General features: G+C 43.2%; 1 protein-coding gene across 1 annotated transcript in view; it reads left to right on the top strand.

Annotated features, from left to right (window-relative positions):
- bcas3 (BCAS3 microtubule associated cell migration factor) overlaps positions 1 to 15,172 on the top strand; it is a 430,682-nt gene that overhangs the window by 77,974 nt on the left and 337,536 nt on the right. Inside the window, exon 14 of the mRNA XM_083984996.1 lies at positions 14,199 to 14,332. Within this exon, the coding sequence (XP_083841122.1) occupies positions 14,199 to 14,332 (134 nt within the window). The remainder of the gene's footprint in view (positions 1 to 14,198; positions 14,333 to 15,172) is intronic.

Genomic DNA, 15,172 nt, shown 5'->3' with positions numbered 1-15,172 from the left:
ACACTGAGGAAACGCTGTCGAACACTCAACAATTTGTCCTTTGAAGTGGATAAAACCCAACATAAAATAGGTAAATGGAATAAAAATAAAATAAAATAGATACATATAAGTAAAATATATCAATAATTTAAAGGAATAAAAGTTGAAATACTGCATACAATTTTAGATCTAATAAAACAATAAGAACAGTTAACGCAATAAAGACTACAGTGCTATGAAAATAATAAAATTCACTTAAACGCCAGGCTAAAAAGGTAGGTCTCAACTACGGAAGAGCATTAGGGCCAATAATCAGTCAGAAAAAGTTTTTAAAGGTCCAGTGTGTAATAATTGTCAAGGTTTATTGTTAAAATCTGAATCTACTGCCCATGAATATATTTGTATAAGTGTATAATCACTATAGAATAAAATCAGTTTGGTTTTCGTAGCTTTATATAATTATTCTTTCATGTATACATATAGCAAGGGTCTTGCTTTAGAGAGTGTCGGCATCTTGTTGAGCATTTCAAGAGTTTCATGTTCATAAATTAACTAACGAAGAAGCAGAAGGAAAGAAGGAGGAGGAAACAGCAGACATATGGTGAAATGGTTTAGATCTTCACCTCGGAGGACACTGTCACTTTGCCGATGGGAGGGGGGAATGAGTGCTGTGAACCAGAATCTGAACGCTGGATGTGACGGTTTTACCTCCATTTTACAGACTGGACCTTTAAGTCTAGGGGTGGGAGAAAAAATCGATTCACATAAATATCGCGATATCCTTTTTGACGATTTTTAAATCGATTTTTTTTCAAAAATCGATTTTTTTTTTAATTCTTTTTTTTAGATTTTTTTTTTTGGGGGGGGAGGTGGGATTTTTTGAAATATTGTGCAATGTGCATTTGTTCGCCTTTTTTACATACAGAGAGTACAGGTTTTTAAAAGGGTTTAAGTTCACTTTATAATGGAGTATGTTAATATATAGGCTCCTACAGTGTTTGTGTGCAGATAAATGTTAAAACTGCAGACTAAAAATTGAGAGAATCGGCAATATCGTAGAATCGCAATTTAAATCGAATCGCCATCCAAAAAATCGTAGAAGAATCTCGAATCGGGAGAAAAGCATATCGTCCCAGCCCTATTTAAGTCAAAAAAGTATATCTCCATTGTTGCTAATGCTCTTCCGTACTAAACAGGTTGTAAAATGTAATGTACAAAAAATACCCCAACAGCTTATCATATTTTCTTATTTTTCTTAACCCAATAACAACAACTGGTTACATGTTAACATTTACCAAGCAGAGACACAACAGCAGCCCGTTTCTGAGCTGCTGAGCGATGTTTTGGCTGCAGGCGACAGAAAGACGAGTCTCACATGATGACATCTCGACGTAAAACCAGATCTATTCAGTGATAATGCAGATGAGACGGTGATAATCAGATTGAGTCTTTCACACCAGACTCCTTCCTGAGGTCTGTCTGCGCTGTGGCTTCTCTAAATTCATCCTCCACTTGTAAACTCGGTCTAAAAAGCTCAGTCATGTTTGGTTCCTGTTGTTTTACAGCACAACTTTGTGTCTGTGTTTTGTTCTTGTGGTTAAAGTAAAAAACACTCCAGCTCACGAAGGTGAAAAACAACACCACCATGATGATGGCGATGACGGTGTAAAAGTTCAGATCAGATCTGTGATCAGTGTTCACACGGCCGAGCTGTGACTCAGGGTCTGTGGAAACCCTGTGTCAGAGTGGACGCCTCATCTCAGCCCACACAGTGTGGTCACACACAGGGCATTTGTAACTGTGTGTGTGTGTGTGTGTGTGTGTGTAGGTGGGAGACGCGCAGCTCATTGGTGGAAGAGGTGAGCTGTTCGGCTTCTCCTTCCCATGAACACAGGATGCAGGGTTCTGTTTGTCCAGTGCTGCCGTGGAAACGGTGTCCAGATCAGTGACGAGACAGAAACTCTCAGTTCGTTTTCACACGTAGCTGAGTTTTTATAAAAATAAAAACATTTCCCTCTTCTGTTTTCAAAAATAACAAAGTACACACCAGATCTTCATCTAGACCGGTGGTTCTCAAACTTTTTTTTACATCAAGGACCCTAAATTGACACAAATTAGACCACGGACCCCATTGGACCAAATTTTGAAGCAAACACCAGGAATACACCAATATTTGTTCTGAGACTGAAGAACGTTACTGTTTTAGTCAATTTACATTCAAATGAGGGCCAATGGCTTTGGATTTTTGGAAATATTGTGGAGAAATTTCAGGAAAAAAGTGGTAAAAATTCTAAAAAAAAAAAGTTTTAAAAATAATTCTAGAAAAAAGTGGTAAGATTTCTTAAAAAAAAAAAACGTGAGAAAATAAATAAGTGGACACATTTATGAGATAAAGTTTTTAAAAAATTCTAGAAAAACTGGTAAAATTTCTAAAATAAAAAAGGAAAAAATAAATAAATAAAAGAAAGTGGTAAACATTTCTCAAAAAAAAAAAAGATCTTGAAAAAAGGTAAAATTTCAAGAAAAAGTTAGGGACCCCCTTGTTGTTATGTCTATAGACTGTAACAGGTGGTTACAGGTGAGAGCGGTGGGGGGTATGACATCATCGTTTCACTAAAGATCAGTTATGGTCGTCCAGACGAAAACGCTGGAGTGTGGATCAATAAATCCGTATTGGTAAATCCATATCGGTGTGGACGGGCTCTAAAACTGTTCTCACCCAATCAGGAGTTTTGCACTGTGACCGAACTTTCCAGGAATTTTCTGTGAAAGTTTTCTTCCGTGTGGATGAAAAAGCAGAAGACGCGTTCAAAGACATCAGTTTTTTTCAGATACTCACATGAACACGACCTGAAAGTTTAACGTACAGTGGATCTGGTGCCGTTTAGTTTTAATGCTTTTATTTTGATAGGTCAGTAAAAGATTGTCTCGGTCGGTGAGGTCACAGCTGGAGGTCAGGAGGTCACACACGGCGCTGCGTTAAAAGTCCCACACTGTCAACACTCAGTAAACACAACATCCACGAAAACATAACATCAGTGTTTCTGCATTCAGACGTGTCAAACTATTTATTATTGGTCTTGTATATTTCCTATGAATCTGCATCAGAGGGACTGAAAGCAACACACACACGCGCGCGCACACACACACACAGCTTGTCCACACTGGGGTTTATTTACACCAGTGTTTGTGAGTCACTGGTCCAGAGTTGAGTTTCCAGATGGACGACGTGAGTTTGACACAGAAAAAACAAATTCATGACGTTAGAGCAGAGAAATGTGGATTTACAACAAGTCAGGAAGAAAATCCCACACACACAAACACACACACACGCACACTTGGACTAACACACACAAACACACACAGGTTCAGTCTGAGCTCTGTGAGATCGTCCTGTGGTTCGTTCAGTTTCTTAAGAGGCCGTAGAAATGGAAGCAGCTTAGTTCGTCTGCAGCTTCAGTGTCTGTGTCCTCGCTGGATAACAGGATTACACCTCCTCCTCCTCCTCCTCCTTCCTCCCCCTCTTCCTCCTCCTCTTCCTCCTTTGTCCTCTCCGTCTTTATCAAGAGATTTTGAACGGCAGCAATTTGTCGTGGAGGATTTTGATAGAAAAGATCCTGGTGTGAAAGTTTCAGTCTGAGCTCCTGTGAGAACAAAAAACAGAGAAGTTCTGATCCGAGCTGAGGAGAGGGCGGCCTTTTATTTATTTATTCACTTACTTTACTTATTTATTACTTATTTATGTATTTTCATAGTAATTTTCTTAGGTTGTTGGTTTGGTCAAAGATCCTTTACTATGACAAGATGTCTCACTACAAGCTGCACCAATGATATGAAATGTTCCTGTCTCCTAAAGTAGGTGTGGTGATCGGTCCCTCCACCTCGCGTTGTGAACGTGTGTGTGGATTTATAAAAGTTGCTCGGTAGAAGAAAGTGAGATATTTATATTTTCTTATGATAACATGCATACATACACAGCTAACAGTCATATTTAGCGTTGCAAACATTAGAGATCTGGTGAGAATGTGTTGTTGAGACAGAGACAGGTCTGGAACAAAGTTGTCCATTTTCGTGTCAAAATGTTCAGAAGAGATGTGTGTTGTGATAAAAGGAGTCTAATATTTACTTCAGTGACTCTGGAGCCAAAGAATCGACCATAATCTGAGCTCATGTTCACTTCTCCCATTGGAGTCAATAGACTCAAGACCTGCTGCTGCTGCTGCTGCTGGTCTCCTAAAGGGGGCGGAGTCACGGTCTGCTGGTCTCCTAAAGGGGGCGGAGTCACGGTCTGCTGGTCTCCTAAAGGGGGCGGAGTCACGATATGCTGGTCTCTAAAGGGGGTGGATTTACAGTCCGCTGGTCTCCTAAAGGGGGCGGAGTCACGGTCTGCTGGTCTCCTAAAGGTGGCGGGGTCACGGTCTGCTGGTCTCCTAAACGGGGCAGAGTCACGGTCTGCTGGTCTCCTAAAGGGGGCGGAGTCACGATCCGCTGGTCTCCTAAAGGGGGCGGAGTCATTGTCTGCTGGTCTCCTAAAGGGGGTGGAGTCATTGTCTGCTGGTCTCCTAAAGGGGGCGGAGTCACGGTCTGCTGGTCTCCTAAGCGGGGCGGAGTCACGGTCTGCTGGTCTCCTAAAGGGGGCGGAGTCACGGTCTGCTGGTCTCCTAAAGGGGGCGGAGTCACGATATGCTGGTCTCTAAAGGGGGTGGAGTCACAGTCCGCTGGTCTCCTAAAGGGGGCGGAGTCACGGTCTGCTGGTCTCCTAAAAGGGGCGGGGTCACGGTCTGCTGGTCTCCTAAACGGGGCAGAGTCACGGTCTGCTGGTCTCCTAAAGGGGGCGGAGTCACGATCCGCTGGTCTCCTAAAGGGGGCGGAGTCATTGTCTGCTGGTCTCCTAAAGGGGGTGGAGTCATTGTCTGCTGGTCTCCTAAAGGGGGCAGAGTCACGGTCTGCTGGTCTCCTAAGAGGGGCGGAGTCACGGTCTGCTGGTCTCCTAAAGGGGGCGGAGTTATGGAGAAACTCACGGGACACTGATACAGGAAACTGACTCAGAGTGGACCGTCTTCTTTTCTAAACCGGCTTTGGTTGGGTTTTAAGATTTTTGGGGGGACGAAACTCGAAACGGGATTTCTAGAGATTTGAGATGTGACCTCTCAAAAATAATTTTTATCCAAAACTCAAAACCCGTTTCATATTTTTTCTCTCTAACTGGAACTAGTTTGTGCGGCGGAGGGGTACGACCACAAGGTTTTGACTTTATGCTGCGTTTGAGACACCTCGTAACTCTGAACCTCCCATGGGAAAACTCGGATTTCCGACTTCAAAGCGTTCAAAGAGACGCACCACGACCAGAATAATCGCAAACATGTTGGAGTGGGACTAACTTTGCATTCAAAGTGCTTCAGGCATTAAAACATTACGAAGGACACAAAAACTATTTAAAAAAGAAGAAGAAATGTTTTAATGTATTTTGGCTTTTTAAATGCATTTTAATCGATGTTTTACCATTGACGATGTGGTTCTTTTTGTTGTGTGACGTCAGACGACTGATACTCGAAGAATGTTTTTGTACATGAGGTTATGTACAGTCGGTACAGAAAACACAACATTTTATAGACAATAGACCAGACGTTCCTAAAGTTTATCAATGAATGAATGAATGAATGAATGAATGAATGAATGAATGAATGAATTAATCAATCAATCAACACTGAAGAAACTCAACCTTACATTGAACAATTTGTACTTCCCAGTGGGAAAAACACCAGAGAATTGATAAAAACTAAGGTAAATTTAATAAAATAAAATAGATAAATATACATTTAAGTAAATTAAATATAAGAATAATGTATAGATAACGCAATGGAATAAAAGTGGAGATTCTGCATACAATTAAAGTTTAGCTCTAATAAAACAATAAGAACAGTTAACTCAATAAGTAGTGATATAAAATCATGAGGTGGCGTTTGATTGCACTTTTTTAAGTACGAGGTGGGAAAGTTCAGAGTTGTCTCGAACGCAGCATTATTGTTGATGCTGGACGCCCCCCCCTCCTCCTCCCTCCCTCCCTGGCTGGCTGGTGAACGGGTCCAGCAGCAGGAAGTGTGCAGATATGTAAATGCTCCGTAGAAGCGGAGCTAAGTGGAGTGTTTTCAGAGCAGGTGATGAAAGAGTTGGGTCACGCTCTGTGGACCTGACCGCCGCCACGCCGCCGCTGCTCTTTAAAGGCCCCGTGCTCGGCCCGTTAAAGGGTTAGGCGTTCCAACAAATAATATCACAGTAATGACTCACACACACACACACACACACCGACACACCGGACACACACACCTTGTTTCATATCTGTTAATAAGTGTGTGGTCCGTCCTCACACAAACACACAACCCTCGGCTTCAGACGGCTGGACGTCAAATGAACCGGTGTTCTCTGGGTTTCACCCTCCCTCCATCTTCACCCCCCACCACCACATCTCCTTCTCCTTCCTTTTCTTTTTCTTCTTTTCTCTTTTCTTCTCTTCTTCCTCCACCTTCTTTCTCCACCACCGTCTTTTCCTCCTTTCTCCTTCTCCTCTTTCCTCCATCTCCTCCTTCTCCTCTTTCCTCCTCCCTCCTCCTCTCTAGGATTAAATGTACCTGTGGTTTAGTATTTTTCTTGTGACCACGTAGGAAACAGCTGAATCAGGATCAAACCCGCTTCCTGTTCTTCACCTTAACACCAGGTCGTAGTCGTTGTGGAGCCGTCGACTCGTCCTCGGTCTGTTTCCTTGTTTTGAGCTCGTCTGGTTCCTCTCTTCATTAACCGCCTGAGTTTTTAATTAAGATCAGTTTAGTGTTTAACACATCCTCATGTTTTATTCTACGTCTAATCCTGTTGACACTCTTTGTTTTTATTCTGTAACATGGAGTCGTTGTTATCACTTATCACTTTTAGTTTTTACACCTCGGCTGCTAACGAGCGTCTGATGAGACCACAGAGGTCGTCGGTGACGTTAAACATCGTCACGGTGATCATGAAAACTCGACTGTGTTTATACAGACGAGGTCAGAGTCATGTGACTGTGATGTAGCTGCTGCTGACCGGAGCTTCACACCTCCTCATCTCTGTGGTCCATCAATAGTTTTCAATCATTTTTGACATTTTATTTATTCTTTTATTAAACACAGTAAAAAAAAAATAAAGTAAAACTTTTCCTGGAGGAATCCAGTGATGATGAACTTCCTGTTAAAACAATGTGATGTCATCACAGCAGCAGGTTGATGTATGCATACTGTATATTATTGGATGAGCTCTCAGTGATTGCAGGTTAGGCCACGCCCCTTTTGTGTCAGACGCCTTGGGTCATAGTTAAAGTTCACACTTTGATGTTTTTAAACCTTTTCTGTTTTAAAAATGTCATCTTTTGAATCCAGAACCAGGCGGCGGCCTGCTCAGACTCCACTTTCATCTTGAGTCTATAAATAAAAATCCCAGTTTGTGTTGATAATCTAAAACAAATATGTAATTAGTGCGACTGCAGCGCTCTGTCATATTAGAGGCGGTTGACTTTGGCTGGGTGTCTGCGTGGCTCTAACCCTCTAATGCCTACCCTGCTGCCCAGTGGAAATAAAACTGCTCGTATATTAGTGTGGAGCTGCTGCGGCGGTGCTGAGAGGATTAGGGACGCTGCCCTCTCCGCCTTCCTCCAATTAGCGCTGCAGCCAGTAGCTCAGTTTGTAGTGGTTCAGAAAAAAGAAAAAGGAAAGAGTGCGTCGACTGGATTCACTGGATTTATGAGACCGTCAGAGTATTTTACAGTTTGAAGGCCGAGCGAGCTCCGCTTTGGACTCAGAGATAAGAAGAGACGTGGGTGGAGGAGGAGGGAAGTCAGAATACTTTATGACTCTGCTCCTCCTAAAATCAACGGTTTGTTCCTTTGTTTTTGACACGTTTAAATCAAGGAAGCTGTCATTGCACCATCTGACAGTTTCAGAAAGGCTCCCGCTGTGATCAGATGAATAAAATAAATGGAAGATAGTGTAGTTTCTTTGTCTAGCTCCAGAATAATGAATGAAAAAACAGCGAAAAGTGTAATATACCAACATTAGAGTTAGATGGATCAAAGATAGACATAGAATAGAATAGAATTAAGTAGGATAATAGAATAAAATATAAAATTCGAGCATGAGATGCCTTTGCAGCAGGGTCCATCCTCAGACTCAATACAAAACAATACAAGATAGCCTACATACGCAGATATATATGGGAATCACTGTTGTCTGGTCCAGGCTCAAGCGTCTGAAAACTTTCGTCACTTTTCCTTTTCAATAAATCTGCAAAAAAATAAACTGAAATGTCAAATAATCAGTTTTCATGTGCACAAAGTGAAGGAGTGAAGGGGTCTGAAAACTTTCTGAGCGTGCTGACTCTGCTGTACTGTATTGTACTGTACGTCGTGTATGTCCAACACATGTGTAAATCTACATAGAGACACATAGAGACTTGACCTTGGCAGCGGTGAAGACAAAGCTCTGTCTCTCTGTGTCTCAGTCTTTCATTTGTAGCTCTGAATCCCCTGCGCTCCCTCCGTCCCTCCGGCTTTATGTCCTCCACATGGTTATAATTTGAGATTTTCCCCATTTTCAAAGCTTTTTTTTTTTTTGAGCCTAGTGTTGTTAATTAAAAAGTGGACTAGTTTTGTTGTGGCCTTCTGTGTTGCCAAGTAGGGAAATCACCGCCTTCTTTGTTGCTCTCTCCATCTCCCTCCCTCCCTCCCTCCCTCTCTCTCTGGTGCCTTTGTGCAGAATAAAGCTCCAGCCCCGACCACTTTGTAAATGAAACATCCTCCCTGTATTAATGGGATTGAGCAGATGTTTTGTGTTTGGATGGTCAGAGATGGGACAGTGAAGCCTGCAGCAAAACAAAACAAAAAGAGTTTTTGGACCCCCTAAAAAAAAAAAAGAAGACGACGAAGGCAGAGAAAACAGAGAGAGAAAGAAAGAAGAAAAAAGAAAAAGCAAAGGCAGATATTTATGGAAATGATTATATCACTTCCCTCATGTCCCATACAGACGCATGTCTCGCGCACATGGCAAATTAGAGGTCATCTCTTCCACTTTAGCGCACGTCTTAAGTGCGTGCGCCAGTGATTTCGGTACTAAAACATCGTAAATAACACTGTAACCCCTGGGACGAGGTGTTATAAATAGGACGTGTCAAACCTCCGCTCTGGCAGCCTCCGCTTTCCCCGAAACCCTCTCTCTTCGCCCGCCGAGCGGTGCAGCTCCTTTTTAATTTGGCCTTCCCGCGGGCTAACCAACTGACGCCTCTCGGCGAGGGCCTCTGTATTTCAACAAGGCCACAAAAGCCCCAGCGCCCGGGCACTCGCGCTCACACAGCTCAGCGCTCCAGCTCCAGCTCCAGATCCACGTCCAGATCCAGAATCCACATCCAGCAGCTGCCCAGACTCCTCCACCAGCAGCTTTTCTTCTGCTTGCAGAGCTTCTTCGCTTCGCAGTCCTCATCTTCATCCCTGATTAATCTAAAGTCCAGACTGAAGGTTTATCTGATATATCAAGACTGTAGTTATCATTGGATCATCGTCGTCATCCCATCCTGACGGAAAAATAAAGTCATTTTGACTTTGCTCACCCACTCATGCGCAGTCGTTTTACACTTCATAGCTTTATTTTGACTCTTTGCGTTTTGACTAGACACTTGTATTGCTTTCTTCTTGTTGGTTCTTGTTGTTGAATAGTTTTTAAATCTTTGCGTTTTTTTGGCGAGATGTTTTCTATAAGTCCATATACTGTAGCGTTTTTAACCTCTCCCGCACTTAGTATCCTTGTTTCACTTCTGTTTTGTTTAACACTTATTCATACTCGTAGCTTTATTTTGACTCTTTGCGTTATGACTATAGACACTTGTATTGCTTTCTTCTTTTTGGTTCTTGTTGTTGAATTGTTTTTGCTTTTTTGCAGTTTTTTTTTGCGTTTTTAACCTCTCCTGCACTTAGTATCCTTGTTTCATTTCTGCTTTTGTAATTGTCCTTGATTTTAATGGTGCAAATCAATAAAACGAAAGAAGACGACGAAGAAGACGATGATGAAGAAGTAGAGAGAAGATGATGAAGAAGAGAGGAGCAGGCCGCCGGCCAGGACCAAGCTCAGGCGGCCAAGTCTCATCTGTCAGAAAGAAACCCAGGGGCCAGACTCCTCCAGCCAACCGGGTGGGAGGGGCCCCGGGCAAAACACAGAGGAGGAAGAAAGAATAAAAAGAAAAGAAAGAAAGAGAGAAAGAAAGAAAGAGTGGAGTGTGGGGGAGAGGAGGTTTTGAGAGCGAGAGGAAGCTCCCAGATAAACAGGCCGCAGCGCCTCAACTCCTAATCACCCTGCGCTTCCGTTTCCAGACTCTATAATTAGACGGGCCCCGTTCCCTTTTTTCTTTCTCTATTCCCAGTTGACGCAAATGCTTCTTGTGGCTTGGCACCTCGTTTGGGGCGTGGGTTTTCCAAGAGTTTACAGCGAGCGGCCCGGGCCCTGAGCCCTCTCCCTCTCTCTCTGGGCTTTTCTGGTCGCTCTGATACAGCATGAATAGCTAAACCGCCGTCTTAATGCACACTTCACTCCTCCCTCCCTCCCTCCCTCCCTCCCTCCCTCCCTCTCTGATAATCTGCGTGACCCCATCGCTCATCCACTCACTCTCCTCCACCTCCTCATCCTCTCTTTAAATATAACTCCTCCACAGCCTCAGAATAAAAAAAAAAAACAGAAACCTTTCAACTCTGAGTGAATGTGCAAAAAATGTTGTAGCACCCTCGCCTTCTCCTTCTCCTTCTTTTTTTTCTTCCTTCTTCCTCCCTCCACAGAGTGTTTTCCATCTTCCCCTCGCACGTGTTGCTGAATCCTTTTAATCTCGTGCCATCCCAGCCTCCTCTTTTCACATTTGACATGCCACCCAATAAAGCCCGGCCACTAATTAAAACCTACTGCAGCCTCCACATAAAAGCTTCCAAGGGGGAAAAAAAACTCAGAGGAAAAAATCGCTAATTACTTTAATATCATTTATGTCTGGGAGTCGTCACAGAAAAGACAGAGGTTTGGACAGTTGGCGCTTTTTTTTTCTCCTTCTTCTCCGTCGTGTATCAGTGATGCTTCTCCAGCTTTTTTGACTCACTGTCCTGAGGCGACGTGCACCACCCTTAGCAAAAAGTAGTATGCTTGAAGTTGTATGTTTGAGTATAAGCATAAGTATAGCTTATCGCTAAAGAAAGTATACTCATTTAATACTTCTTCGGACTAAATTGGAACATTTTAAGTTTATAAAAGTATACTTTATAGGTCATTTTAAGTACACTTTCAAGTATACAACAAGTACACTCATCTATATACTACAGTGTACTAAGTATATACTTCTAATCCACATTTTAGTTTATTGAAGTATACTTTATAGGTCATTTTAAGTTTACAAAAGTACACTTTCAAGTACAACAAGTACACTCATCTATATACTACAGTGTACTAAGTATATACTTCTAGTCCACACTTTAGTTTATTGAAGTATACTTTATAAGGTCATTTTAAGTTTACAAAAGTACACAACAAGTACACTCATCTATATACTACAGTGTACTAAGTTTATACTTCTAGTCCACACTTTAGTTTATTGAAGTATACTTTATAAGGTCATTTTAAGTTTACAAAAGTACACAACAAGTATACTGCCTCAGTTTTAGTATAAAATGAGTATAGTTGTAGTACACTTTAATAAACTACTTTTTGCTAAGGGCACATTTCTGTTGCTTTGTCGACGGGTTCTCTGAGTTTGAGAAGCAGCAGCAGCACTAGCGGCCGATCCGTGGCGGCGGCGGCGGCCGTGGCCTATCCGTGGCGGCGGCGGCCGTGCTGCATTTTTCCCCGTTGAGCCAGTTTAGCTCTGGGTTTGTTCTGGTGTGGTTTGTTGAGCATGTTGTTTATGGTGAGGGCCTGTACTTTCTGCAGCTTGATGAGCTTCAAATAAAAACGGGACCAAATGAATGGGCCTGTCACACACAGAGAGGGAGGGGGAGATTGCACTTGTGCCGAGCTGTGGTTCAGTGTGTGTTTCGGTGAATCTTAAACACACACACACACACACACACACACACACACACACACACACACACCCATAACCATACATGGACGTTTGAATACACAGATTCTGTCTTTTACAGACACTTATCATCTTGTCTGTCCTTGAAGAAGCACACGACTGCAGCGCTGCTTTTTACCAGAAGAGGAGGAGGGAGGGAGGAGGAAGGAGGGGGGGGGGGCTGAGTTTTATGACAGCGACAAACGATAGCTGGTTTTATTTTAATGGGCTGGTTTGTTTGTTTTAAAGGCGCAGTAATTCTGCCGTGCCATCCAGCATGTGTCCCGGCTGCGCTGCGCTGCACAGTCGGTCGTGTTCTGGCCGCCCTGAATCGTGTGTGAGCCGCTGGAAGAGAAAGAAGTGGAAGTTTTTAAATATTTTGTTTGGCCCAGTTCTGTATCAGCAGCAAAACTTTCACACTGGCTCCGTTTAGAGAGGCTTTGGTCGACTGTGACTGAACCCTCTGTTTTTCTACTGAGCTGCACTTGTAAATGATTGTTTCATGATTTACTTCCCAGCAGAGGAGGTGGATCAGAGAGAAACACACTGGTTTAGTGATGACACAGACGTTTGTGTTAAAGCTCCATACAGTATAAAGGTAGATGTTTGTGTTAAAACTCCATACGGTATAAAGGTAGATGTTTGTGTTAAAGCTCCATACGGTATAAAGGTAGATGTTTGTGTTAAAGCTCCATACGGTATAAAGGTAGATGTTTGTGTTAAAGCTCCATACGGTATAAAGGTAGATGTTTGTGTTAAAGCTCCATACAGTATAAAGGTAGATGTTTGTGTTAAAGCTCCATACGGTATAAAGGTAGATGTTTGTGTTAAAGCTCCATACAGTATAAAGGTAGATGTTTGTGTTAAAGCTCCATACAGTATAAAGGTAGATGTTTGTATTAAAGCTCCATACAGTATAACGGTAGATGTTTGTGTTGGATCGACTCATACCCCTTTCCCACTGGCCAAAAAACCCGTTTAAACCCGCTAACAATCGGCTTTTGGTGGCAGTGGGAAAGGCGCACCGAGCCGCGTCGACCCGCGTCAACGCGGGTCAAACGACTCGGCAAGCGACGCGGGTTAAAATCGCCTTTAATCGGCTCGGCTCTGCTCGGCTTGCAGTGGGAACGCCAGACCCGCGTCAACCCGCTAATTTACGTGATGACACTGAACGTTACGTGACGCTACGTCATCCCGCCGGTTGCGTCTCATATCACGTACCAAAACAAAGCTCTGCTCCGCTCTGCTCTCATCCGAGACTGGGATCAAAAGATCAGAGAACACTGACCAAAAACGATAGAAAAAAAGAAAAGAAAAGAAGCGACAGTCTGTTTAACTGATGTGTTGTGCCGCGGACGTCCGTCATCCGGCCGCAGCAGACTCTCTGTCCTCCGCGGTCCTGGTGCTCCAGGTCAGCCAGCCAGAGAGTCTGCCTCGGCGGACGGACACTCCGCGGCGGGCGGCTGTGGCATGATGACTGTGTGTGTCTCTTGCACCGCGGATGAGAGCGGGGCGACTGGTTTATGCTCTGTCTGATCCCTCAGCGCGGGGTCAGACTCGGCTCATGTTGGTCAATGGGAAAGGGGCCAAATGCCGATTGCTAGCGGGTCGACCCGCGTTTAAAAAACCCGCGTCGACCCGCTAATTTTAGTGGGAAAACGGCTTCAGAGAACAGATTGTTTTCACTCCTTTAAAACCGCAAATTTATCTTCTTAGAAACTGCGAAAACCATTTTTCCCACATTGCAACTCAAGGGCAAACTTGTAGTTGATCCCCGTGATGTCATTAAGCGATGAATCTTGCAGCACTGATTCTCTATTCACTGTATTTTGTTTGTTCATCTTATTTATTATAGATTATTACAGAGATGCTGCACTTTGAGTTTGCAGGATGTGACAGATGTGATATAATAAAGATATAATATATAATAAAAATACAGATGTAAAAGTTGCAGGAAGCAGAAGTACATGAGCCACATGTGACACATTAACCCAGTGACCACAATGGAGCTGACCTGCAGTACTAATGCGTGTGTCTCTCTGTGTGTGTTTGTGTGTGTGTGTGTGTGTGTGTGTGTGTGTGTGTCTGTGTGTCTGTCTGTGTGTGTGTTACTGTAGGAATGCTGCTGGTGACGGCCGACACCCTGGGCCACGACTTCCACGTCTTCCAGATCCTCACCCACCCCTGGGCGTCGTCACAGAGCGCCGTGCACCACCTCTACACGCTGCACCGGGGGGAGACCGAGGCCAAGGTCTGCTGCACACACACACACAGTTACACACACACAGTTACACACACACACACACACACACACACACACACACACACACACACACACACACACACACACACACACACACACACACACACACTCTCTCTACAGTCATAAAGTTGAGGTTCATCAGTTTTCCACGGAGGCTTTAAAACCCGATCGCTGCAGTTTGTGTCAACACTGAGATTCATAACTGTCAGATCCGATCACACATGTAACTCCAGATTCACTGTGACTTTACAGTTTTATTATTTTTATAAAAACCTATAATTATCTCCAGTGTCCAGTGCAAATACATGTCTGTAAATCCAGTGAGGAACCACTGAAGTCAAAACACAACACAACAGAACAAACTGAGCACAAGATGAAACACATGAAACCACTTCACCTGTGTGACTCACACTAACGACAACACAGACACACACACACACACACACACACACACACACACACACACACACACACACACACACACACACACACACACACACACACACACACACACACACACACACACACACCCAGGTCAGGGACACACTGATACCACCTCAGCTCCCAGTTCAACATGTTCAGAGACTAAATGTGTTGCAGAGGACAGGATTATTACATAAATAAACCTTATAATAATGATAATGATAATAATAACAATGAATCGTAAAGAGAACGTAAAAGAATATAATGCAATCATTATAGTGGAAGAATAAAAATCACATTTTGTTTTAAATATCATCAATAAAATCAGAATAAATGGAAATGTGCAGTGAAGGTTCAAACAGTTTGAGACGACAGAAGAACCGGCTTCGTTGTTTTGTTTTTTTG

This window comes from Trachurus trachurus (assembly GCF_905171665.1).
Source record: "Trachurus trachurus genome assembly, chromosome: 13".
Taxonomy (NCBI): domain Eukaryota; kingdom Metazoa; phylum Chordata; class Actinopteri; order Carangiformes; family Carangidae; genus Trachurus; species Trachurus trachurus.
The sequence above is the reverse complement of the archived record's forward strand: the minus strand, read 5'-3'. Positions and strand labels throughout refer to the sequence as shown.